The sequence below is a fragment of the Patella vulgata genome, chromosome 6 (genome assembly GCF_932274485.2).
Source record: "Patella vulgata chromosome 6, xgPatVulg1.2, whole genome shotgun sequence".
NCBI classification, from domain to species: Eukaryota; Metazoa; Mollusca; class Gastropoda; family Patellidae; genus Patella; species Patella vulgata.
The window spans coordinates 58,929,147-58,941,847 of NC_065884.2; the positions used below are offsets into that span (position 1 = coordinate 58,929,147).

General features: G+C 32.7%; 1 protein-coding gene across 3 annotated transcripts in view; it reads right to left on the reverse strand.

Annotated features, from left to right (window-relative positions):
* Positions 1 to 1,514: 1,514 nt before the first annotated feature.
* The window catches only part of LOC126823743 (uncharacterized), a 43,536-nt gene continuing 32,349 nt past the window's right edge, over positions 1,515 to 12,701 (reverse strand). For 2 of the 3 annotated variants that reach the window (XM_050552711.1, XM_050552712.1), the window contains exons 2-3: positions 9,272 to 10,568; positions 1,515 to 8,495 (exon numbers count right to left, since the gene is read on the reverse strand). In XM_050552711.1, coding sequence (XP_050408668.1) covers positions 7,636 to 8,495; positions 9,272 to 10,535 — 2,124 coding nt within the window. In that variant the 5' untranslated portion in view covers positions 10,536 to 10,568 and the 3' untranslated portion in view covers positions 1,515 to 7,635. Of the gene's footprint in view, positions 8,496 to 9,271; positions 10,569 to 10,780; positions 11,553 to 12,701 lie in introns of those variants that run through there. The other variant, XM_050552710.2, reaches the window with a different exon arrangement.

Genomic DNA, 12,701 nt, shown 5'->3' on the forward strand with positions numbered 1-12,701 from the left:
GGGTCATTCTAAACTTTATGATGCATGGTGAGGAGGCCATTCTAAACTTTATAATGCATAAGGAGGAGGCCATTCTCAACGTTATAATGCATGGCAAGGAGGTCATTCTAAACTTTATGATGCATGGTGAGGTGTTCCTTCTAAACTTTATAATGCATGGTGAGGAGGTCATTCTAGACTTTATAATGCATGGGGAGGAGGCCATTCTAAACTTTATAATGCATGGTGAGTTGGTCATTATTACCTGTAGCACAATTTTCCCAAAACCATGGTGAGGAGGTTAGTCTAAACTTTATAATGCATGGTGAACAGGTTATTCTAAACTTTGTAACACATTGTGAGGTGTTCATTCTATACTTTATAATGCGTGGTGAGCAGGCTAGTCTAAACTTTGTAACACATTGTGAGGTGTTTATTCTAAACTATAATGCATGGAAAGGAGGCCATTCTAAACTTTATAATGCATTGTGAGGAGGTTAGTCTAAAGTTTATAATGTATGGTGAGGAGTTAATTGGAAAACATCAGTCAAATGTCATTGCATTGAAATTGTGTTCAAAGTCGGCATTTCATGTTAATCATCGATAGGAAATGAGTAACTGGAATGAGGTCCAAGCCAAGATTATCTAAATGGTTATCTGGAATTGATGGTTTGGGAATAGTTATAGTTTTGTTGCCTTGGGAAAACAGAGTTCCTCAAAAAGTATTTTTAAAGAAATGGAATAAACATCTCAGCAACACAATACTTTGGTCATTTTCAGATTAATTCAGGGTTAATTATATTTACTATGGCCATGTGTGCAATGCTAGGGGGGAAGAATTTTTGCACGGACAGTGGCATCTCCATCTACTACTCTTCAAATTTCAACCCATAAGCACTTGAAACCTTGCTATTTTGTGTCTATTATATTAAAAATGACCAGTAGCAGAGTTTCCTTATCGGACCCACCGGCATTACTCTTGAAAAGAGATGATTGGGCATCACAAATCCTCAATGTCTTCCCAACTTGCACCAATATTGAAACCAGGAAAATGCTATTTATGACGACCACTGCTCCAATAATTTTAGAATACAGAGTGACTGGCTTTTAAGTGGGGGAGAAGTCGGATGGTTTAACACGTGCATGTTAGATCACAAGGTCTGTTCTTGTGTCAAGTGGCGTGGTTTCAACTCCCTGCTTCAACGTAACAAGGAATAGGGTAACCTGGCCAAACTAGTTTTTGTTGAGTTAACCCCATTTCTTTCTCTATGACTGGCATTTAATGTCTCATCAACATATTACATACCACAATGCAGTGGTTCTCGAACTTTCTCCACTTTCTCACCCTTTGAGACATTTCACAAATTCTAGGACAAACCTATATGTGAATTTACTCCATAGAGTTAGAAATACACTGTCTGAATTGCACCAATTTCATTCCAAAATTTTCTTCACAGATCATTAAGCACAGATCCCAGGTTGGGAAACACTGCCACAGTGGAGCGTTTCCATAAAACAAACCAAAGTCTAAAATATTTTATTTTTTTTATATCTTTATTTGCTTCTAAGCTACACATGAACATTCACACTCTTTAATATGCACATTTACTGACGATCACATAATATAAGCCAGAATCAGAATTCACGCAGACAAAAATAAAATAACCAAAAAAAAGTGCATGATATCGTAATATCCTTCTGATATGTACATTACTCTTAAAAGTCATAAAATTTTGCTTAAACCCAAAATAATATACAATTTGCATATGTCGTTTGCCTTATGAAAAATTAACTTTTGTGATTCATAAATCATTCAGCTGGTAATTTTGAATAAAAAGAAAGCAAAATACTACATTGAGAAAAAAAATACATCTAGTTACCAGAAACAAAACTTAGACAATTCTCCATTTAATGTTGAAGCACTTTGAGAGAAAAACTTGAAATTAAACATAAAAAAATAGCACGTTTTATGATATCTAAACAATAGGATTTCAGCACAAGTTGGATTTTGATATGTTAATTTTGAGAAAATATTTTTATGATTTTTGGCTTCAAATTTGAAAATACAAGTTATTTTACCTAATTAAATATAGGTTAAAATAAGACTTCACAACCCAGCTAAATAAGTACATGGCAAAAACAAAATCAACATGTGCCTTATACGATAACTGCCTATTGATATGAATAAACCGAATTAAACATTAAATAATGTTCATAAAGCTCAACACAGGGTATAATAATAATAATAATAATAATAATTATACTAAAATATAAAAAAAAATCAAAACAAGTAATTCTAACAAATTTTGGAGCTATGTATATATACAAACAAAAATAAACAAACAAAAAAAAAAAGAGGAAAAAAAAAAAGAGATATATGAAAACAACGGGTAAATTGGAGACATGAATTCTTTGCATACGATTTGTTCTACCGAAGGATTTGAACATCGGGATTATCCGGGTTAAAACGCAGACTACATCACACTTATCAGGAAGACATTTGTATATATATTGACAAAATATACATTAAAGGAAACATTCCTCAATTCTATCTTTGGTTCACCAAAAAAAGACAACAATTCTCCTTTTTTTTTCTTTTTAAAAAAGAGGATTTTTTTTTTTTCGTTCCTGGCAAAAAATAAACATTAACATGTTCTATAATACGATGCGAGTCACGTGTGTCCATATAAACATTACAGAAGCTTGAAGAATTAAGTAGTTTGGCTATTTCAAAACCACGAGTCTAGATAATGAACGGGACAACAGTCTCACTTTATAACGGATTGACATGATGTCCAAAAACAGACAAAAACAGACAAAACAGACATGCAGAGACAATACAATACTCAATGGTTTCAACATTCGTACACACTTTCTAGGCTAAATTTTTGTCATAGATTTCACATTATACAACAATTTGACTTTCTTAATAACGAGAGGACTCTCTATATCTAAAAAAAAAAACATCTTTGCTAAGTAATTATTGCCAAATATATTTATATGATATATCTAGAAAATAATTTGTTTACATTTAACACTATAATAATATAAACAGCAGTATCCCCATAGTAAGACTTCCCACTTTCTTTAATTTAAATATGGCGGTAATCCTTTTAACTAAGTACAATTACTATATAATTATTGCCACTGAACACGGAATTGGCATTTCAAGTGATACACTGCGTAGCATACATGTACACTAAAAACTTAAGTACTTTTATTCATTAACAAAATAACGCGGAGAAAAACATAAAATAAAATTGTAGGAGATCGTCATTATCAACAATAATTGACAATTTTTTTGGCATTAATCATAATTGGTGGAATGTATGTTATTTAAGTAGAATGTTGGCAAAATCTACAATCATATAATTATTTTTGATCAGATTTCTAAAATATGATATTTGGATATATTTTTTAATAAAAATAATGAGGAGTAATATAAGTAATATAAGTAACTTAACAATAATATTTGTAATATATTGAAAATAAAAACTTAAAAGTGGTCTGTGAGTTTTTGTTACTCAGTGAAGGGAATGACGAACACATGGAATCAAATCAGTCTGCTTCAATAGCAAATGTTTGAAACTGAGTTACCTCCTCTTTGAAGCATGATTTCCTTATTTGTAACCTTTAAACTATTTGTCTTGATATCTTAACAATAACCACAGAAACCAATACTTAAAGGATGCGGAGATTCAGTTTCAAAAAAAGCTACAGGAATGTCTCTGAAGAAAACAAAAGCTAAGGCATGCCTGATTAATTGGAACGGTGCTCAAATGCAATCATGAATTAATGACGTCCGTAGACAAAATATAATGAATTGGCGTGGACTAGATTCAATACTGAACACAATAAAAGGCAGGTAAATTTGTCTGGCACAAAAACAGAAGAAAATGCTTATCAAGATCAAGACCTAAATATCAGTAAATAAAAATAATCAATTTTTGGCTGAATATAATTGCATAAATCTCCTAATGGACATGTTTAAAATCAACTTTGAGTGGTTGCCAGTGTCGGGTATATTTTCAAAATTTCCCAAAAACTCAATTTCCCTGCAACTTGTCACCTACTCGTTGATTCTTTGCATATGTCAAGCCTCTTAATTTAATGATAACTAGGTCTTGATTTCCTGTTCAACAAAATTATTGTTACACAAATCATTTCTTTTTGAATCATGGACTTTTTTGGAGTCTGACATTAAACATCATTTAAAGATAATGAATGTATTTTGAAAGTCGGCTTTTCAAAGAAATTTTTGTAAGACAAATACCATTAATAATTTCTAAACTTTTTTCAAAGTATGTTTTAGAATTTCTTCAATCCATAAAAATATCCAAACAAATTCTAGCAAATGCAAAAATAACAATATTGAGTATTGCTTTAAGAAATGCATTTTCTGTAACATGGCGCAGTAAGAATGTAGCACATCATTGGCTTGGTTCGTTACTTAATAATATAAAAAAAAATACAAAGGCAGTGTTCTGGGTTAGGATTAGGAAATAAAAATACTTGTAGCAACATACCATGATTTCAAAATTATATCAAAAACAAACAAAAATATCTTATAAACACTTCAAAATAATAATAAAAACCATAACAAAACAGAGGAAGATGCACCGGTACAAAATGCAACCCGACATCTTTTCAACAAAATCAACAACATATCTGCTGGATGACGATGAAATGGTTTTATAATTTTCAGAGGCCACAAAAATCAAAATCTTCAACTGAGAAGAAGTGCCAAATATAATTATCAAACTTAAAAGCATGCAAATTTTACGATGTAATACATTTTTGATTTTAATTATCTGATCATAATACAACAATTCAGATTCAAATATCAAAATTAAGTTTGTGTCAAATTGATCAATTATCACTTCACTGTTTAAATAAGATTTTATGATGTGATAACAGTTAATATTGCCGGTATGTAGAAAGGTTTAATGCTTGAGATTCATAAAGATGTGTAGACCAAGATACGATTTAAATGAATAAAATAATTTGGCAGTTCTTCTCAAACTTCATGAAGATGATATGTATAACATGATTTATATTTGGTTAAATTTAGCAGACAATAGTCTGGCAGCAAAAATAGACAATATTTTGATGTTATTATTTAGAAGTTTTGCTTGATGGATGAAAGAATTTGATAAGAGTGGCCCCTCGTCTGAAAAGTGGGTGAAAATATGAATTGACTAGCAAGGTTCTGTCATGAAACCTATAGTGAAAATATATAATGACAAACAAAAAATGGCTCCCTATGTCTGGCCCCAGGTTACATATGTACGGTGGGCGGGGCGCAGACTGGACTGGACGTATTATATGGTATATTTAGATATAAGTTCATATTGTTTTCTTCTTTACAAAACAACATTTAAGTACACATAATATAGTTAATACAACATTATATTTATATAGAAGGACATTTATTTTATCATCGTAAAGGCTGTCTGGTTCATTCATTTATAGTATTTCACAACCACATAAAAAGTGTATAATATATACAAACTGACGATATCATATTAATATATATCGCTTTTAATCCTCCGCCCCCGTTTAAGATATAATTCTCGGGAGCAGGCTCCATATCTTCATTAATTAAATATTTAAATTTCTAATTAATAATTAATAATAATTTGCCGTGTGTAGTTCTAACTCCCAAGTTATTATAATTTTCAAAAGGAAGACATAATCATGAAGACTCACAACAAACGTATTTATATTAAAGTTAGGAATAAATCCAATAGACTAAAAGATTTGGGTATATAAAAATAGATCTCAGCTCTAAAAGCAGTTTTACAAATATTCAAGAAAATCAAAATCAGCACGTTGTAATAAGCTGCTCCAATTGCTTAACAATAATTATTGCTTGTTTTTTTGGGTCGAAGGGAACATAATTTGCCATGATATTGTGATCAAACACCGTAGTAATATACATATAAACAGTAGCCATGTTTATGAAATATATAATATTGCTATACTAAACGTACATATTGCTAGGCTAATCGTACCGTTAGTGAAATATTTCAACTTCGTTTCACAACCAATATAAAAAGAATTTTTATTTATTTTTTTTTAAAATGTTTTCCTACTTTTAAGTAGTACACATATAATAAAGTTGATTTCTTTGGACTTTGGCTAAATTTATAATATTTTTAAAATTTTTGATCTTAATACTAATAATATAATATATAAATAGTTCTTGTATCAAACTAAATAACTCTTTGTGATGTGGGCTTGTTCATGATTCGAGACATACGATACAAATACTACACACAAAACGTAGGTAATGTGAGAATGATTCATGTATAAATTAAAATGATCTTTTGGAAATGTTGCAGAATTGCAATCTAATGAAAAAATGGGTCAAATGGAATGCTTTAAGCATCTACATAAAATGACTGGAATGCAATAATTAAACTTTGATCAACAATATTGAAAATGAATGGAAATGATATTTTTGATACTTAGTTAATACACAGATTTACTGTGAAGCTGGAAATTATTGTGAATAACTTAAGTATTTTGTAAATAAAGAAATTTACTCTTAAGTTGCATATTTATCTTAAAATTATCTTTACAGACTTTGCATTAATTAATTTATATCTCAATAATTCCCAGTCTAACAGTAAACTGTACCAGGTGGAATGGGTGTGGTTAAATCACTTAATAAAATGAATGAATAAATGACAAAATCCTTGCAAGATAATACAAATAATAGAAAAAAACTTAATCCTGTACAGGATTAGGGATTAACAAAGATCTAACATTTTTTATAAGGACAAGCCAATGAAAAATACTGGTAAAATACTAATGGGAGAAAGCAAACCTCCGAAACTTATCATAGCTTCATCAATATACTTAAGTAACAAATTCCATAACTTAAATACTGTTTTAGGGTAGGATTGGTGGGGGTCGATCAACTGATCTTTATGTGAAATAAATATAACTGTCTTTGATCTGTGGTGGTAAGAATATTATCTATATATCATATGATTTGATGTTCGATGAGAAGTTGTCAGCAAAGCAATCTTATTTCACAAGTATCTCTACCTTAAATAGAGTTACCTCCCTTCAAACTAGTTTATCAACATTAATTCAAACACTTAGATTTAAGTTATATGGTCAGATCTATAAGATTTTGTTCCTGTACAAGTAAATCTAAGTAGCTTGGCATGTTTACAATAAATTCTTTTTTCTCATTACTCGACTCTCGTAATAAGGTATTAAGAAAGCTTGACAATGGATGGTGTTTCACATAACATATATAATAATAATAATAAATTTGTGACCAGTACTTCGTACTATAAGAATCATGATGGTATACATATATAGTACATACATAATACAATAAAATATGATATGTATATATATATATATATATATATACGTGGGTGGCGTGTGTTGGTATTATACATGTATAGATGGTCTATTGCACACTCCATTGTGTGGAGTTACCTCCCATGCACCATTAATACAGATAATACATCTTGTAACAAGTGCATAAACAATTCAACAATGCACTCTCTTTAGAGACAGTTTACACAAAAATAATAAAAGAGCACTCTAAATTGGTATACATCCAATTATTCGAAAAATATAGGTTTACAACCCTGCATCAGTTGTGAAGCAGATTTAAGACGATTCTATAGATCAGCAGTCAGTCATACACGCATCTTCATCGTGTGTGTTGCTCTCGATAACATCCTGTAGCAACTCGTCAACCGAGTCACTGTCAGCACTTATTCCCTTCTCTTCAAAATTCAGATTAGGTACCAGTATACTCAGCATCTTGACCACGTTAAGTCGAAGCATCTTGAGTTTCGGGGCATACAAGCAATTGGCACATCTCGAGTGTTGATTTAGATTCAGGTGTTTTGTGTTTTCTTTGATTGGTGAGATGGTTTTCTCCTGTGGTTCATTCTTCTTGCTCAGATCAATCGCTCCACATTCATCTCCTCCTGTGCTTTGCTTTTTGGTATTGATACTGTTGTTAGGGGTGAGGGGAGCTGGGGAGTTACTGGGTTGGTAGCTAGGAACTGGTGGTACTGGAGTACTTGGCATCTGAGCATTGGCTGGCATCTGGAAGGAGCCAGGACTTCGGTTAGCAGGAACATCACCATAATTAGGAGAAGCGTGTCCGTTGATGAAGGGTAATTTGGTGTAGAGATGAGGAGAATGTTGTTGCTGTTGTTGTTGTTGCTGTTGCTGTTGTTGTTGATGATGGTGGATCATCTGCTCTGTGTTTCTCATCATCTCCATGGATTTATTCAAATCAAAATTATGTGGTAGTCCTGGTATGCCGTGTGGTAGAAGGGGAGGGGGTAGCTTGAACATGTTGCTATCCCCAGCCATTGCGTTTGCCAGATACCCCATACCCCGGGGGGAGCGTGTTCTCTTCTCTTTGATATAGTAAGACATGATACCATCATGTTTGTTGATAATGTGACTCTTTAAACTGTGACTTTGGCTATATTGTACTCCGCATGCTCCACATATATACGGTCTCTCACCTGAAACGATACGCAACAAGAGATAATAAATACACTGTCTAATCTACAGTATGATTAGCAATAGACAGAGCAAGAAATGCAGTTTAACGTCCACTCGACACAGACCAAGTCATTGTGGGACTAACAAATAGTTCAATTCTATTTCAATAATTCCTTTGTGTGTAGGGGGATTAGAAATAAAGGGACCTGGTCAGTGAATCCAGTATGTCTCATATTTTGGTACCTGACACTTGCCAAGGATGCCCATTTCTATTTCTTACATTTGCCAAAGATGCCTATATTTATTTCTGCTCTCTATGGAAGCAATGAAGTTACACAATCACGTCTGAGAAACAATACACTTCTTTCAAAAATTGAGATGTACATATGAAATCAACTGTGATATCTTACAAGTCCTGTATTTAACAAAGTAAAAGAATAGTGTTAAAAATTTACTATTTTATGTATGTATTAAACCTTGACACAGGGCACCTGTCATAGACTTTGTCAGGCACAAATGATGTTTTTATTATAATACATACTTGACAAAGTTTGTGACAGGTGCCTTGTGTCGAGGCTTGATGTATACAAAATGGGGTTTAACATCCTACTTTTCTGCACGCTAGGGAAATAATTTCTTTCTACTCTTCTTTGAATCCCAACTGACATGGTACCATTTATGTGCCTGCCAATGGATATATAGGACCTTACTTTTTTAAAGTCATTCATAAGTAGAAGCACTAGTATTTTGTTCAGAAGATGGATCAGATCAGATCAAATAAAGTTATTTCACTTACCTGTATGAATTCTGATGTGAACATACAAGTTACTCTGATGCTTTGTTGTGTACGGACAGTGAGTACATTTAAAATACATGTCGTTCGAGTTTCCATTCTCAGGCTTACGTCGTACTGGACTTTTACCATGGTGGGTATTTTCTATGTGGTTTTCCAGGTTTTTCTGTCGACGGAAGGTTCTCTCACAATACTGACACTTCAAATAATCTTTTTCTACTTCTGCTGCCAGTTTGTTGTCAAATGGAAGAAATTTATGCACCATAGATGGATCCATCTGACTGGGTGGAAAGGGAAACATAGGAAGGCCATTAAAAGATCCATTGAACCAATGCTTATTGTTGATAAATCCGGGAGAAAAAGCAGTTTCGCTGATATTGGAAGCAAGTGGAAAGGATGGGGGTAAGCTGCCATTAGGGAATGCTGGGAAATTTTCTTTGGAATCGGAAAGGTCATTGACATTAGCATGACTTTCTCTTTTAAGAGAACCAATATTAATGTTTTTGGTGATTTCTGGAATGTCTTTTCGATCTATTGGGTTATTGTGGATCATGCTGACTTCAACAGAACCATCGACCTCATCGGATCGTCTAGCCATATCTATTGACAGAGAGCCATTCAATTCTTCATCTTCACTCTCATCATCTGTATAAAAACAGTCATCTGTCGGCTTCATCCTTCTGACGATATCTTCCAGAGAAGGTTTTCTCCGGGATCTCTGTTTTTCTTGTGTTGGCTCCGAGGAAGCTGGACTAGAAGTGCGATCATTGTCACCGTCACCAGATGTGGTTGGACTCATTTCAGGCACTGCAGGAAAAGAGCGGGAATCTAGCTTGTTGCTAAGGACACCATTTGGAGACTGTCTGGACAAGTCTGTGATGGCAGCAATAGCGATCTTTTCCTTCTCAGACGTACAATCAGCATCGGATGATATATCCATATCTTCATTATGATTGGAAGCGTCAATAATCATTTTGGCAGTTTTGAAATCTTGTAAGTTATGACAGTTCAGTGGAGATGTTATACAAGATGGCGGCTGATTAAATGGAATGTTATTACCACGACTTTCAATAGCAAAGTTCAAAGGTGAACCAATTCCAACTGTACTGGTATTAGGTGAGCTATCGTCTGTTGATTCACTAGGCGGCGTACTACTTTGCGGTGATGAAGGTGTCTTAGTGATAGGTGTACTACTTCTTGGTGCACTTGCAAGTGGAAGAATGGACGTTGATGTAGGAATACACGAAAGGGTTTCTATTTCCATCATTTTCTGGGTTTCTCGAAATTAGCTATCATAGTTCTGAAAAATACAAATAACATATATTGATTAATTTTACAAGAAATAACTGAATAGATTTCTCCACCTAAATAAATAAAAAAAATCAAATTTAATCAAATTAAAATTCTATTCTTTCTCACAAACTTCAGTCATTTAGGCTATGTCTATTCTTTACAAAACATTTGATACCACTTCTCGTTGATATCAATATCAGTGAATGATTTCTGTTGTACCTTTGTGCTTCATTCCTTCAGAACGACTTCACCTGTACACAACAGATAAGAAATTACAAGAAACTGGGACTTAACTTCAAGTCACGAAGAACAAAGGATTGTCCGATTTCGGACCATGTGAAGATTTGATGTATGGAATTTTGCGTGTTGATTGCGAAGCTGTAAAACTGACAAGTGTTCACAGAAATGACCTAATTCATTATTTGTATAAAATACTAGCGCTTGTTCTTCAAGAGTAATTGTAAGGATGGGTGAATATTACCACTGTACGTCGTTTCTATTGTCTTTACTAAGTTTTGTTTGTTGTATCCCTGACCCCCTTGTCACTTGTATAAGTACACATTTGAACAGAAGTTAAGACAATATAAGACTCGAGAAATGGCCCTGCTGAGCAGGTCTCAAAGCTTGTCTAGACTGCCATTAGTTTCCGCGCTGTTTACTTATAAAGTTAAAAACCTTACTCCCTTATTTAAACAATGCTTCTGATTTCTAGATTTACATCAGTGAATAGGAGGGGAAAAAATGCCAAAAAACACTCAAATTGTATTCCGATGATTTAATACCCCATCTCTGTTTGTCCACATGCAGACAAAATGCCTAATTTTTCAAAAGAAAAAATTCGCAAATCAAACGGCGTTCCCCGTGCATGTTTGATAAGAACAATCAAATTACTCTTATCTTCGATAAATAAAATAATACAAATAAACATCGAGAAAATATCTCAAATACTGCATTGCAACGATTTATCTTTGTGTTTTCTTTCCAAATCGACAAAAACATAATTGATCTGTCTTACTTCATCTACAACAATTTGTATTCAAGATTTTTAATATTAAGCAATTTTTTTTTTTTTTTTTTCGTATTCTTGATTTCCAACTCAAAATAGTATTTGTTTCTGAAAATATCAAAGAAATTCTTTTACTTCTAAAAAGCGGAAAAGCAATATTTTGATTAAACTTCCATTCCCTTAGGCGAAAGATACAAAAAATCTAAATTTATAACATTTATAAATACTGAATTATTTTTTATTCATTTAATGTTTTTTCATCTCAACTATTCTAAATTTATCAAACATGAATGATCAGTACATGTATATTAACATCCGTCCACAAATCAATCATTAAGAATGTAACAAAATCTCAGAATGTTCTACCCTGCGTTAAAAAGAAAAAAAAAAGCCTACTATTTATAGATTGAACATTTATACTTTAAAATTCATTATCTAAAAGTATTACCGAAAATAGTTGCTATTATCCAAAATAAACATCATTTCAAGTTCTCTATAAAATACACTATAGTCTCTTTTTTCCATTAAGAGTTGTATTAGTAGTAGCAGCACCCTGGGGGTCTTCCATCAAGACTGAGTGAAAACTGGCAATAATATAATGATTTCTGATATATAATAAATTTCGAATGTATTAAACGCAGGTTCTAACTCTTTGTTTGAGCTTCTTGCCACATCCTTTGTGACCATGTCTCTGAAAATTGTTGGACATATGTAGGAAACATTTGTTTTCTTAGTGAATGATCTGAAGGTTGCCATCATCAAGTATTAGATAGGACATTTCCATTGTTAGCTCTGTAAACATTGAACATCTGTCCACAGTCTACTAGTGACGATCACACTAAACATCATATCATAATCTATCCTCAGTCCATCACTCCATCTTTAATATATTCATATTGACTACAATAATCTCTCGATTATAAATAAACTACCTTTATTTCCTTGCAACTGACTCATACTCAAAAATAAATAAAACATGTATTACTTATTCTCTTATGCTATATTCCTAAAAGTCACTAATATATGAAAATTTTTCTACCTTTTTGGGGGCGGTGGGGGTTGTTGCAAATTTATTAGTTTTTATTATCAAAGCTACTTTTACTTACAACTTAAAGCACGGTTACTGATTGACCA